General features: G+C 39.3%; 1 protein-coding gene across 1 annotated transcript; it reads left to right on the top strand.

Moving 5' to 3' along the window:
• The first annotated feature begins 171 nt into the window (after positions 1-171).
• LOC135566529 (cholesterol 24-hydroxylase-like) lies at positions 172-8,182 on the top strand. The gene is made up of 14 exons (XM_065014225.1): positions 172-253; positions 504-581; positions 676-757; positions 970-1,043; positions 1,259-1,345; positions 1,464-1,602; positions 1,862-1,975; positions 2,256-2,418; positions 2,651-2,716; positions 4,515-4,587; positions 4,683-4,767; positions 5,745-5,855; positions 7,497-7,583; positions 8,024-8,182. The coding sequence occupies exons 2-14, from the start codon at positions 529-531 to the stop codon at positions 8,180-8,182; spliced, it is 1,293 nt and encodes a 430-aa protein (XP_064870297.1). The 5' UTR covers positions 172-253; positions 504-528.
• The last annotated feature ends 5,183 nt before the right edge of the window (positions 8,183-13,365 follow it).

Genomic DNA, 13,365 nt, shown 5'->3' with positions numbered 1-13,365 from the left:
CCTCTCTACTACTAGTACGACAGGTGATCAAATTCCGTCCAGCAAACAACGCCCACATAACTGGTTTGCAGGGTCACCGCGAGCTATCTGAGTCTTCGGAAATATGGCACTTTTACTCTTTCTTTGCAGGTTGGATCGGTTATTTGCTTATTTGCCTGCTTGGATTGATTTTCATCGCATTTCTCTGTTTTTGTCTTTACATAAAATATATTCATCTGAAATATGATCACATACCGGGACCACCAAGGGATAGGTGAGTCAGTATGATGTAACTTGAATATTTATTTTAAAATGCTTTAGCTAAATGTTAGTTTCAACTATATTGAGTGGCGACATAACGCATCGGATTTGTTGATAAGGAACTACAGTAGGTGAAAGTTAACCTCAACAGCCGTCAGGGTCGCTGTTTCACCTGTCTTTTTCATTTTCACTAGGTGAAGGTATCACTCATGTCATAACGTTCTTATTTTTCCGTTATTAACCCGTCTCTTGTTCTCCCCTAGTTTTATATTTGGTCATTCCCCAACCATGCTGAGGGAGATGAGCAATGGTCGAGTTGTCCACGACAAATTTCTGGAATGGTTTGTTGAATGCTATTGAATGCTACACACATAGATTGAATCAGGTGTTGTTTATTCTGGGACAATAAATAAAGATATATTTGATCTTTGACAGGGCTGAGACTTATGGACCGGTGTACCGTATCAACGGTTTGCATGTTGTGATGTTGTTTGTGACCTGTCCTGATACCACCAAGGTAAACCTGTGAGATTACTGTAATTATAATCTCTGATGGACTGACTACGTAAACACCTGACCAAATTAAGCAAGATTTTAGTTCTGGGTTAACCAAGATTAGTGTAATCATACATTTTACTATGTTCATTTCTGAAATGAAAGTGCTGTAAAATAACCCATTACCCCAATTTCCCCTTCAAACCAAACTGACACATTTCTTTGTCTCCACAGGAAGTCCTGATGTCACCTAAGTACCCCAAAGACTCACAGGTCTACAAGCGTCTCTTCAACCTGTTTGGACAGAGGTGAGTCCTCTGTATAATTCATGTTATCTAAATATACTTCCTACTACTATTTATTGTGTCAATGTTTTGGTTTGCTCTTTCAACACAATCCCTCCTAATGCTGGTTATTGCATGCGTAGCCTACAGAGCATATAGACATTCAAACGGGACAACTTGGTCACTGGTCAGTTTATTCAGTCTTAGGGTAAATACTATGTTGTCCTTCTTCTTCATAGGTTTTTTGGAAATGGCCTGATCACAGCACAGAATCATGATGAGTGGTACAAACAGCGAAGAATAATGGACCCTGCCTTCAGCAGTCTGTAAGTCACTTATCCATTTCACATGATGTAATAATCAATTGATCAATCGACTCATTGATCACTCCATTGATCAATCCATCCATCTGTTCATCCATCCATCATTGCTGTGTATTGTTAGGTACCTGCGGGGTCAGATGGGTGCGTTCAACGAGAGGGCAGAGAAGCTGATGGATAAACTGGCGGACATGGCTGACACCAACACAGCTGCCAACATGCAACACATGTTCAACTGTGTGACACTGGATGTCATCACTAAGGTAACGGTCACTTCCTGTTACCCTCAGATCCCCACACTGCCCTTACACTTTATTCTTTCTGTTGAAAGCTACATTTGTTTGTATATCTGACAGTAAAATTGTCATAACAGGCAGTTATAACACACTCATTACCTAAACAATATACAATTTAGTCTCACCAAGCTAATGTGCTAGCTATAATTAGCATAAATAGAACCAGGAGTTTTACCTTATCATGTTGTAAGATGTTGTCAATCCTCTGTTTTTATCTCATCTGTAGGTGGCGTTTGGAGTGGAGCTGGATCTGCTGAAGGAGAGTGACTCTCCGTTCCCCAACGCTATAGAGATGTGTCTGAAGGGAATGGTCCACTATGTCAGAGACTTCACCTTCCAGGTAAATAATGACATCAAGTATGTTAGTGATGCTTCTCGAGAACAATGGCTTATTGAATTGATCTATTTGAAATCCTACAGTTTCATCAGATAAAATCTTATTTTATAAGAAACAAATACAATTAAAAAATGGACACTCATGAACAGTTTGTTCTAGTCTCTTGTTTCCATCCTTCCAAGTAGGAAGCCTGTAAGATGTGGCTAAATGCACCATAATAAGTTTTACAGCGTCACATTCCCTAGATGGGATTTAAATGAATGGTCGGATGTCAAATTTCTAGCTCTACCCAAAGAACAAGAAGTTCATCAACGAGGTGAAGAAGTCTTGTCAGCTGCTGCGTTCGACAGGCAGACAGTGGATCAACGAGAGGAAAATGGCCGTCCAAAACGGAGAGGACGTTCCAAAAGACATCCTCACACAGATCCTCAAGACGGCTGGCAAAGGCATGTTGTAGTAGCCTGATCCTAGATCTGTTCGTGCCGTCTTGCCAACTCCTGCCACTGTTCAAGACAGGCACAAACAGATCTGGGACCAGGCTAACATTGGAAACCTTTTACCTGTGGCTCTGCATGTGACATTGTGGGACAAGTGTTTGCTAAAACAGTCATGTAATTGATGAGGTTCAGTAGCACTATTGTCTCAATGCTGTAAACTGATATATATCCATAATTTCAGAGGAAAACATAGCAAACGATGATGAGGAGCTTATGCTGGACAACTTTGTGACATTCTTCATTGCGGGTACGTCTCCCTGAAACAAGTGCTATACTTTATTTATCTCTCTATATATATATATATATATATATATATATATATACAGTTGACGTCGGAGGTTTACATACACCACATTCAGTTTTTACAATTCCTGACATTTAATCCTAGTAAAAATTCCCTGGTTTAGGTCAGTTAGGATCACCACTTTATTTTAAGAATGTGAAATGTCAGAATGATAGTAGAGAGAATTATTTCTTTCAGCTTTCATTTCTTTCATCACATTCCCAGTGGGTCAGAAGTTTACATACACTCAATTAGTATTTGGTAGCATTGCCTTTACATTTTTTAACTTGGGTCAAACGTTTCGGGTAGCCTTCCACAAGCTTCCCACAATAAGTTGGGTGAATTTTGGCCCATTCCTCCTGACAGAGCTGGTGTAACTGAGTCAGGTTTGTAGGCCTCCTTGCTCGCACACACTTTTTCAGTTCTGCCCACAGAGTTTATATAGGATTGAGATCAGGGCTTTGTGATGGCCACTCCAATACCTTGACTTTGTTGTCCTTAAGCTATTTTGCCACAACTTTGAAATGATGTTTGGGATCATTGTCCATTTGGAAGACTCATTTGCGACCAAGCTTTAACTTCCTGACTGATGTCTTGAGATGTTGCTTCAATATATTCACATCATTTTCCTACCTCATGATGCCATCTATTTTGTGAAGTTCACCAGTCCCTTCTTGCAAAGCACCCCCACAACATGATGCTGCAACCCCCGTGCTTCACGGGTGGGATGGTGTTCTTCGCCTTGCAAGCAACCCCTTTTTCTTCCAAACATAACGATGGTCATTATGACCAAACAGTTCTATTTTTGTTTCATCAGACCAGAGGACATTTCTCCAAAATGTATGATCTTTGTCCCCATGTGCAGTTGCAAACCGTAGTCTGGCTTTTTTTTATAGCGGTTTTGGAGCAATGGCTTCTGCCTTGCTGAGCGGCCATTCAGGTTACGTCGCTATAGGACTCGTTTTACTGTGGATATAGATACTTTTGTACCTGTTTCCTCCAGCATCTTCACAAGTTTCTTTGCTGTTGTTATGGGATTGATTTGTTCTTTTCGCACCAAAGTACGTTCATCTCTAGGAGACAGAACGTGTTTCCTTCCTGAGCGGTAATGACAGCTGCATGGTCCCATGGTGTTTATGCTTGTGTACTATTGTTTGTACAGATGAACATGGTACCTTCAGGCGTTTGGAAATTGCTCCCAAGGATGAACCAGACTTGTGGAGGTCTACAAATTTTTGTCTGAGGTCTTGGCTGATTTATTTTGATTTTCCCATGATGTCAAACAAAGAGGCACTGAGTTTGAAGGTAGGCCTTGAAATTCATCCACAGGTACACCTTCAATTGACTCAAATGATGTCAATTAGCCTATCAGAAGCTTCTAAAGCCATGACATCATTTTCTGGAATTTCCCGAGCTGTTTAAAGGCACAGTCAACATAGTGTATGTAAACTTCTGACGCACTGGAATTGTGATACAGTGAGTTATAAGTGAACTAATCTGTCTGTAAACAATTGTTGGAAAAATTACTCGTCATGCACAAAGTAGATGTCCTAACTGACTTGCCAAAACTATAGTTTTTTAACAAGAAATTTGTGGAGTGGTTTAAAAACAAATTTTAATGACTCCAACCTAAGTGTTTGTAAACTTCCGACTTAAACTGTATATATATATTTAAATCGATCTTCGTAGTATAGTTTTTCGAGCTCAAGTGAAATTTGAAGAAACAACAGTCACAGTACTTTTGTTGTTTTAATCATGACAGGGCAAGAGACAACAGCTAATCAACTAGCTTTTACCGTCATGGAACTGGGAAGGCTGCCAGAGATATTGACGAAGTAGGACTTGTTTTCATCATTTCTATTTTCGGTATTGATCATTTCTGTAATCAAAACAGGTTGGTTGAGTTTGTGACTGTCTCTGCCATTTCCAGGGTGAAGCAGGAAGTGGATGACGTCATCGGGATGAAACAGGAAATCAGCTTTGACGACCTGGGGAAAATGACCTACCTGTCTCAGGTAAATGATCTACCTGTCCCAGGTTCGTGCGTGCTGTCTTGTCATTGACCTGACAGTGACAGCAATGGAGCTACAAACCAGATCAAGGACTCAGAATTGGAACTGGCATCTGTACACAGAAACCATATTGTACGTTATACAATGTTGTACGATGGCTGATAGAATGGCGCTGGAGGAGATGGCTGCCCAGCGAAATGTGCTATTTTGTGTGTGTGCTTAGTCCCCTCCTGTACTCCCTGTTCACCCACCACTCCAACACCATTATTACGTTTGCTGATGACACAACAGTGGTAGGCCTGATCACTGACAATGATGAGACAGACTATAGAGACAAGGTCAGAGACCTGGCAGTGTGGTGCCAGGACAACAACCTCTCTCTCAATGTGAGCAAGACAAAGGAGCTGATCGTGGACTATAGGAAAAGGAGGGCCTTACAGGCCACATAAACATTGACTAGACTGAATTGGAGCGGGTCGAGAGTTTCAAATACCTTGGTGTCCACATCACCAAATTACCAACAAACTATCATGGTCCAAACACACCAAGACAGTTGTGAAGAGGGCACGACAACACCTTTTCCCCATCAAGATACTGAAAATATTTGGCATGGGTCCCCAGATCCTCAAAAAGTTCTACAGCTGCACCATCGAGAGCATCCTGAACGGTTGCATTACCGCTTCGTATGGCAATTACTCGGCATCTGACCGGAAGGCGCTACAGAGGGTAGTGTGTACGGCCCAGTACATCACTGGGACCAAGCTTCCTGACATCCAGGACCTATATACTAGGCGGTGTCAGGAAGGCCCAAAAAATTGTCAAAACCTCCAGTCACCCAAGTCGGAGACTGTTCTCTCTGCTACCGCATGGCAAACGGTACCGGAGCACCAAGTTTAGGACGAAAAGAAAAGGTAACTCTTTACATCGTCAATTAATCAGCATGGTGTGTTTGATTCATATCATCTCCCCCCCCCCGTCAGGTTTTGAAGGAGACTCTAAGGTTGTACCCTACAGCACCAGGCACTTCTCGTTTCATCCCTAATGACATCGTCATCAACGGCATCCCCATCCCAGCAGGAGTCTCATGCTTGGTGAGTAGTCACCTCAAAAACAATGTGGAGGAGTGATGACTGTTGTATGATAATATCTCTAAGTTTAGTTGTGGTGTTAACATGTGATACGCTGTGGTACCTCAATGTGGTAAAGGAATGAAGTATCCTTGTCTAAGCCAGTGTGGCTCATACCTCAGTGTAGTAAAGGAATTAAGTATCCTTGTCTAAGCCAGTATGGTTCATACCTCAATGTAGTAAAGGAATGAAGTAGCCTTGTCTAAGCCAGTATGGCTCATACCTCAATGTAGTAAAGGAATGAAGTATCCTTGTCTAAGCCAGTATGGCTCATAACTGTCCTTGTCTAAGCCAGTATGGCTCATACCTCAATGTAGTAAAGGAATGGAGTAGCCTTGTCTAAGCCAGTGTGGCTCATACCTCAATGTAGTGAAGGAATGGAGTATCCTTGTCTAAGCCAGTGTGGCTCATACCTCAATGTAGCATCATTTTATAATTTACTTTTCTTATGTTAACATAGAATGTAAACATAGAATTTCTCAAAACACCATGATTGTGTAATGAAACCATGACAGGTAGTGCACCTAAGCTGAGATCTGGGTGTTTGAATGTATAATGTTAATACACAGAATGTGTTTTAAAACAGAAGTGTAGGAACTCTGAAACACCCAAAGTGGTTCTTCAACCTGAATATGGGTGTTTTTAAGAGAGCGTTGTGAAAACCCATTTTGGGGGTTCAGTGAATGTAAAAGCATCAACACTCAAAAATTATGTTTCTCATACAATCAATGGTTTACAAATCAAGTCATTTCAATGATTCGTTAATTTAATTTTACCAAAGTAATGTAAATCCAACTGCATATGTTACTCAAAATGTAATTTCATTTATGAGGATAACCAAAGTTAAGAGACAATAGATTGATTGAACTCATTGGAAGTATTTTTGTTTTAATCACTTTGCATTTCTTATCTTGGCTCTGTTTTAGAGGATTGTGGGTAACGTTTTTACACTATAATTCTTTCACACAATGTTGTTTACATGTTTGAAGAAGGAAGTCTGTATTTCTATATTGGTATTAAGCAGTTTGTTGTGTAATGGATCATGATGAACGGATATCAAAACTGTCAGGCATTTTGCGTTCAATGAACACCACCCCATTCCCACATAGACAAAGGAAATGACAACAAAGAGAAGGGATCTAATTCTGCTCTAAACAGAACTCGAAACACACCAAGTAATGTAACCTGTTCTGTTAGTGCTCCCAGTCCCTGAAGTGTTGTAATGTTTGATATTAGTGGTGTTACAACACACCGTGTCATGTGTTTCAATACTCCAGCAAAGATATGGTTTCGTCTCCTTCAAGTTGGTGGCAGCTCAGTTGCCACTAGTTAATGTAGCAATATTGATGTTACTCATATTGATGTTACACAGGAAACGGAAACCAGTTTTACACTTGCACTTTATTAATGTGCTGGTTGACAACATGCCTAGTAAGGGTTGCTTAACTATATATCTTTGTCAGTCGTGACTACAACACAAAGCATATTGAAACAGTTTTGGTGTTACAATGAACTTCATCTTAACAGTGTAGTCAACACCTCATTAACTATTTGTTCTAAACTGTCTTAAATCTTTTGTTTTCCCCTTATCTTGTCTGTCTACAGTTCAATTCGTATGTCTGTGGAAGGTTGGATAAGTTCTTTGAGGACCCGCTGAAGTTTGACCCAGAGAGGTTCCATCCAGACTGCCAAGTAAGTCACAAATACGTTGTCATTGTTTTATTGTTTCTTTACAACATTTGAATTGATTCAAGCAGAACTTCTCTCGTTGAAACTGGCATACATTGCATCCAGAAAATATTCAGACCACTTCACTTTTTCCACATTTTGTTACGTTACAGACTTATTCTAAAATGTATTTAAAAAACAATTTTTCCTCATCAATCTCCACAATACCCCATAGTATGAAGGAAAAAAAGGTTTTGAACATTTTTGCAAAATTGAGCTCAGTTGCATCCTGTTTCAGTTGATCATCCTTTAGGTGTTTCTACAACTTGATTGGAGTCCACCTGTAGTAAATTAAATTGAATGAACGTGATTTAGGAAGACGCATACCTGTATATATAAGGTCCCACTGTTGACAGTGCATGTCAAACAAAAACCAAGCCATGTGGTTGTACAATTGTCCATAGAGCTCCGAGACAGGAGTTGTCAATGCAAGATCTAGGGTAGGGTACCAAAGAAATGTCTGCGGCATTGACCCCCAGAACACAGTGGCCTCCATCATTCTTAAATGGAAGAGTTTTGAACCACCAAGACCCTCCCTAGAGCTGACCACCCAGCCAAACTGAGCAATTGGGGGAGAAGGGGCTTGGTCAGCGAGGTGAACAAGAACTCAATGGTCACTCTGACAGAGCTCCAGCCACTATATTCCACCCATGAGGCCAAAGACGGCACTTTTGATCAGTGATTGCAGGAAAGGGCTACTTGTGGTCATGAAGTCAAAGTTCGTCATGACTTACATGGTGGTTGGGTTTTGATTTCGTCCACTAACACGGGATAAACAGCTGTGGTGATTACGCTCTATCCGATGGCAGAACAGTGGATCAGACTTTGTTTACAAAAGACAACATGTAGCACATTTTTTACTTGAGAAATACTGCACTAAACACCTTAACTAGATGTAAAATTGCGTGACTAAAACCTTGTCGACAAAAAACACAATTAATTACAGATTTCTTGAGTTAACTTGGACTATTTGAGGAAGTGATACTGGCTTTGTTCCTATGGTGTCTCATGCAGTGGTGGGAAAAGTACCCAATTTTTCACACTGGAGTAAAAGTAAAGATACCTTAAAAGAAAATGACTCAAGTAAAAGTAAAAAGTCACCCAGTAAAATACTACTTGAGTTAAAGTCTAAAAGTATTTGGTTTTAAGTGTCCTTACGTATCAAAAGTAAAAGTATAAATCATTTTAAAATGTCTTATATTAAGCAAACCAGACGGCACGATATTCTTGTTTTCTTTAATCTACGGATAGCCAGGGTCACAGTTCAACACTCCGACATAATTTACAATCGAAGCATTTGTGTTTAGTGAGTCTACCCAATCAGAGGCAGAAGGATGAACTTAGTACTTTACACCACCTGGTCTCATGGTCTCACACAACTGTTATATCGAACCACACCCCCAAAACTGAAATCTAGTTTATCTTAATGAGCAACAGAAAAACACACATTTGGACTCAGTCACTTTTTAAGAGCTAACAGACACGTTGTGTTGTTTCTGTCCTGAGACCCTATTACTGCTACTACCCCCTTCGCCCTGGGACCACGCTCATGTCTGGGACAGAGCTTCGCACAGGTGAGCAGACTGTCCGTATGAAATACATTGAAACAACTGTATTTGGGATTGTTCTCTGCTTGATCCTAGTATCCATCCTAGTTAGATTACTCCTGGACTTCTGCCCATTATGTACTTTTTTTAATAGTTGAGCACACACCAGATTTGTCATCCTTTAAAGGGATCTGTTGTTCACAGATGGAGGCCAAGGTAGTGATGGCCAAGCTGCTCCAGAGGTTTGACTTCAGCCTGCTGCCTGGCCAGTCCTTTTGACATCCTGGACACTGGGACTTCCTTGAGACCAAAGAGGAGTGGTGTAACATCAGACACAGAGGACAGACACCTGCAGCCTGACCTGACTGGGACCTGAACATGACTAGCACTTCTCTATAACATACTTGTCTTATTTCTTATACTTCTTATGGAGCAAATTACCTTTTCATTCAATGAAGCACCTTATTCAAATATCTAGCTATTTTTATGAAAATGATTTTGAACAATTATGTTTATTCTTTGTATCAATGGTGAAACAATATCTTAAATATGACGGTTCTATGTGTTGAAGAGTTACTAGGACAGACTTGACATCGGAGTGTTTGTATTTGTACCGATTCCTTGTTGTTAATTTACCCTTATCATGTTGTTACTATGCAGTATACCATTTATCACATAATATAAAGGTTACTATGCAGTATACCATTTATCACATAATATAAAGGTTACTATGCAGTATACCATTTATCACATAATATAAAGGTTACTATGCAGTATACCATTTATCACATAATATAAAGGTTACTATGCAGTATACCATTTATCACATAATATAAAGGTTACTATGCAGTATACCATTTATCACATAATATAAAGGTTACTATGCAGTATACCATTTATCACATAATATAAAGGTCACTATGCAGTATACCATTTATCACATAATATGAAGGTTACTATGCAGTATACCATTTATCACATAATATAAAGGTTACTATGCAGTATACCATTTATCACATAATATAAAGGTTACTATGCAGTATACCATTTATCACATAATATAAAGGTTACTATGCAGTATACCATTTATCACATAATACAAACGGTTACTATGCAGTATACCATTGATCACATAATACAAACGGTTACTATGCAGTATACCATTTATCACATAATATAAAGGTTACTATGCAGTATACCATTGATCACATAATACAAACGGTTACTATGCAGTATACCATTTATCACATAATATAAAGGTTACTATGCAGTATACCATTTATCACATAATATAAAGGTTACTATGCAGTATACCATTTATCACATAATATAAAGGTTACTATGCAGTATACCATTTATCACATCAATAAAGGTTGCTAAGTATACCATTTATCACATAATACAAACGGGTTACTATGCAGTATACCATTTATCACATAATATAAAGGTTACTATGCAGTCTACATTTATCACGTTTACTATGCAGTAACCATTTATCACGTAATATAAAGGTTACTATGCAGTACATACCATTTATCACATAATATAAAAGGTTACTATGCAGTATACCATTTATCACATAATATAAAGGTTACTATGCAGTATACCATTTATCACATAATATAAAGGTTACTATGCAGTATACCATTTATCACGTAATATAAAGGTTACTATGCAGTATACCATTTATCACATAATATATAATGCAGTATACCATTATCAAAATATAAAGAGATTTATAAAGTTAATTAACTTCATTGATGAACTTCCTAACCAACATTACCACAGTGCCTCTGTGTGAGTGAATTGACTATATTTTAATAAAATAATTGACCAAACATCACTGAGCTCCAGAAGATTAGAATACTTTTATCCACAAGGTGTCGCTGTGAACCTGCAGACAAACCAAGAACATTCATTCTCATGTTTTGTATCTTGTTTACACCCATAAGACCTTGCTTTTTAAAATTTTGACTAACGACATGCCACTGACTTTGACTAATGCCAGTGTGTCTATGTATGCGGATGACTCAACACTATAACACGTCAGCTACAGCGACTGAATGACTGCAACACTCAACAAAGAGCTGCAGTTTGTTTCAGAGTGGGTGGCAAGGAATAAGTTAGCCCTAAATATTTCTAAAACTAAAAGCGTTATATTTGGAACAAAACACTCACTAAACCCTAAACCTGAACTAAATATTGTACTAAATTATGTGGAAATTGAGCAAGTTGAGATGACTAAACTGCTTGGAGTAACACTAGATTGTAAACTGTCTTGGTAAAAACATATTGATGCACTAGTAGCTAAGATGGGGAGAAGTCTGTCTATAATAAAGCGATGCTCTGCCTTCTTAACAGCACTATCAACAAGGAAGGTCCTACAGGCCCTAGTTTTGTCACACCTTGACTACTTGTTCAGTCGTGTGGTCAGGTGCCAGAATAAAGGACTTAGGAAAATTACAATTGGCTACGAACAGAGCAGCTTGGCTGGCCCTTGGATGTACACAGAGAGCTAATTATTGATATGGCATGTCAATCTCTCCTGGCTGAAAGTGGAGGAGAGATTGACTTCATCACTACTTTTATTTATGAGGGGGTTTGAAATGTTGAATGCACTGAGCTGTCTGTAAACTACTGGCACACAGCTCGGACACTCATGCATACCACACAAGACATGCCACAAGAGGTCTCTTCACAGTCCCCAAATCCAGAACAGACTATGGAGGCACACAGTATTAAATAGAGCCATGACTACATGGAACTCTATTCCACATCAAGTAACTGACGAAAGCAGTAAAATTAGATTTGATAAAAACAGATAAAAAGCACTTTTATGGAACAACGGGACTGTGAAGCAATGCAAACATTGGTACAGATACATGCACCCACACACACACACACACATACGATAACATACGCACTATACATACACATGGATTTAGTACTGTAGATATGTGGTAATGGTGGAGTAGGGGCCTGAGGCCACACAGTGTGTTGTGGATTTCTGTGAATGTATTGTAATGTTTAAAAATGGTATAAATTGCCTTAATTTTGCTGGACCCCAGGAAGAGTAGCTGCTGCTTTGGGGTTATGGGGTTCCACAATAAAAACAAGTACAAATACCTCTAGATGGGTCATTTTAGACAATGAGAATGACAGATCTATAACTCACATTTCTACGTGAATTTGGTCGAGTCGCCCAAAAAGTGACATATTGCAGCTTTAAAAGTAGACAAGTAGACTAGTAGCACAGATCCTGGATATAGTGATGAGATGCCTGCATCTCCACTCTAACAATGGGATTCGTTGTTCACAGGGCGGAATGGTGGGCTGTGAAGCTCCCTCCTATTCCTATCTTTGGATTGGTGGATACATCTCGTTATTTTAATACATTTTTAAATATCCGATGTGAGGTATTGACCACCAGTATTCGGTATTCACCACCAGTATTCGGTAGAGTGAGATGCTATGCTACTAACCTCATGTACATGTATAGAACATCTCGAATTTCAACAGAGAAGGTGCTATGCTATTCTCATCAAATAAAATAAAATGTTATTGGTCACATACACATGGTTAGTAGAGTGTAGCGAAATGCTTGTGCTTCTAGTTCCGACTATGCAGTAAAATCTAACAAGTAACCTAACAAATTCACAACAACTATCTTATATACACAAATGTAAAGGGATGAATAAGAATATGTACATATACAGTTGAAGTCAGAAGTTTACATACACCTTAGCCAACTACATTTAAACTCAGTTTTTCACAATTTCTGACATTTAATCCCAGTAAATATTCCCTGTTTTAGGTCCGTTAGGATCACCAAATGTTTAGCAGATAATAAACTACAGGACTGTTTTGCTATCACAGACTGGAACACGGGATTTTTCAATAAGTGTATTGAGGGCGCATCCCCACAGTGACTGTACGTACATACCCCAACCAGAAGCCATGGATTACAGGTAACATTCGTACTGAGATAAAGGGTAGAGCTGCCGCTTTCAAGGTGCAGGACTCTAACCCAGAAGCCTACAATAAATCCCGCTATGACCTGCGACGAACCATCAAACAGGCAAAGCGTCAATACAGGGCTAAGATTGAATCATACTACACCGGCTCCGATGCTCGTCTTATTTGGCAGGGCTTGCAAACTATTACAGACTACAAAGGGAAGCACAGATGCGAGCTGCCCA

This window comes from Oncorhynchus nerka, unplaced genomic scaffold (genome assembly GCF_034236695.1).
Source record: "Oncorhynchus nerka isolate Pitt River unplaced genomic scaffold, Oner_Uvic_2.0 unplaced_scaffold_4405, whole genome shotgun sequence".
Taxonomy (NCBI): Eukaryota; Metazoa; Chordata; class Actinopteri; order Salmoniformes; family Salmonidae; genus Oncorhynchus; species Oncorhynchus nerka.
The sequence above is the reverse complement of the archived record's forward strand: the minus strand, read 5'-3'. Positions and strand labels throughout refer to the sequence as shown.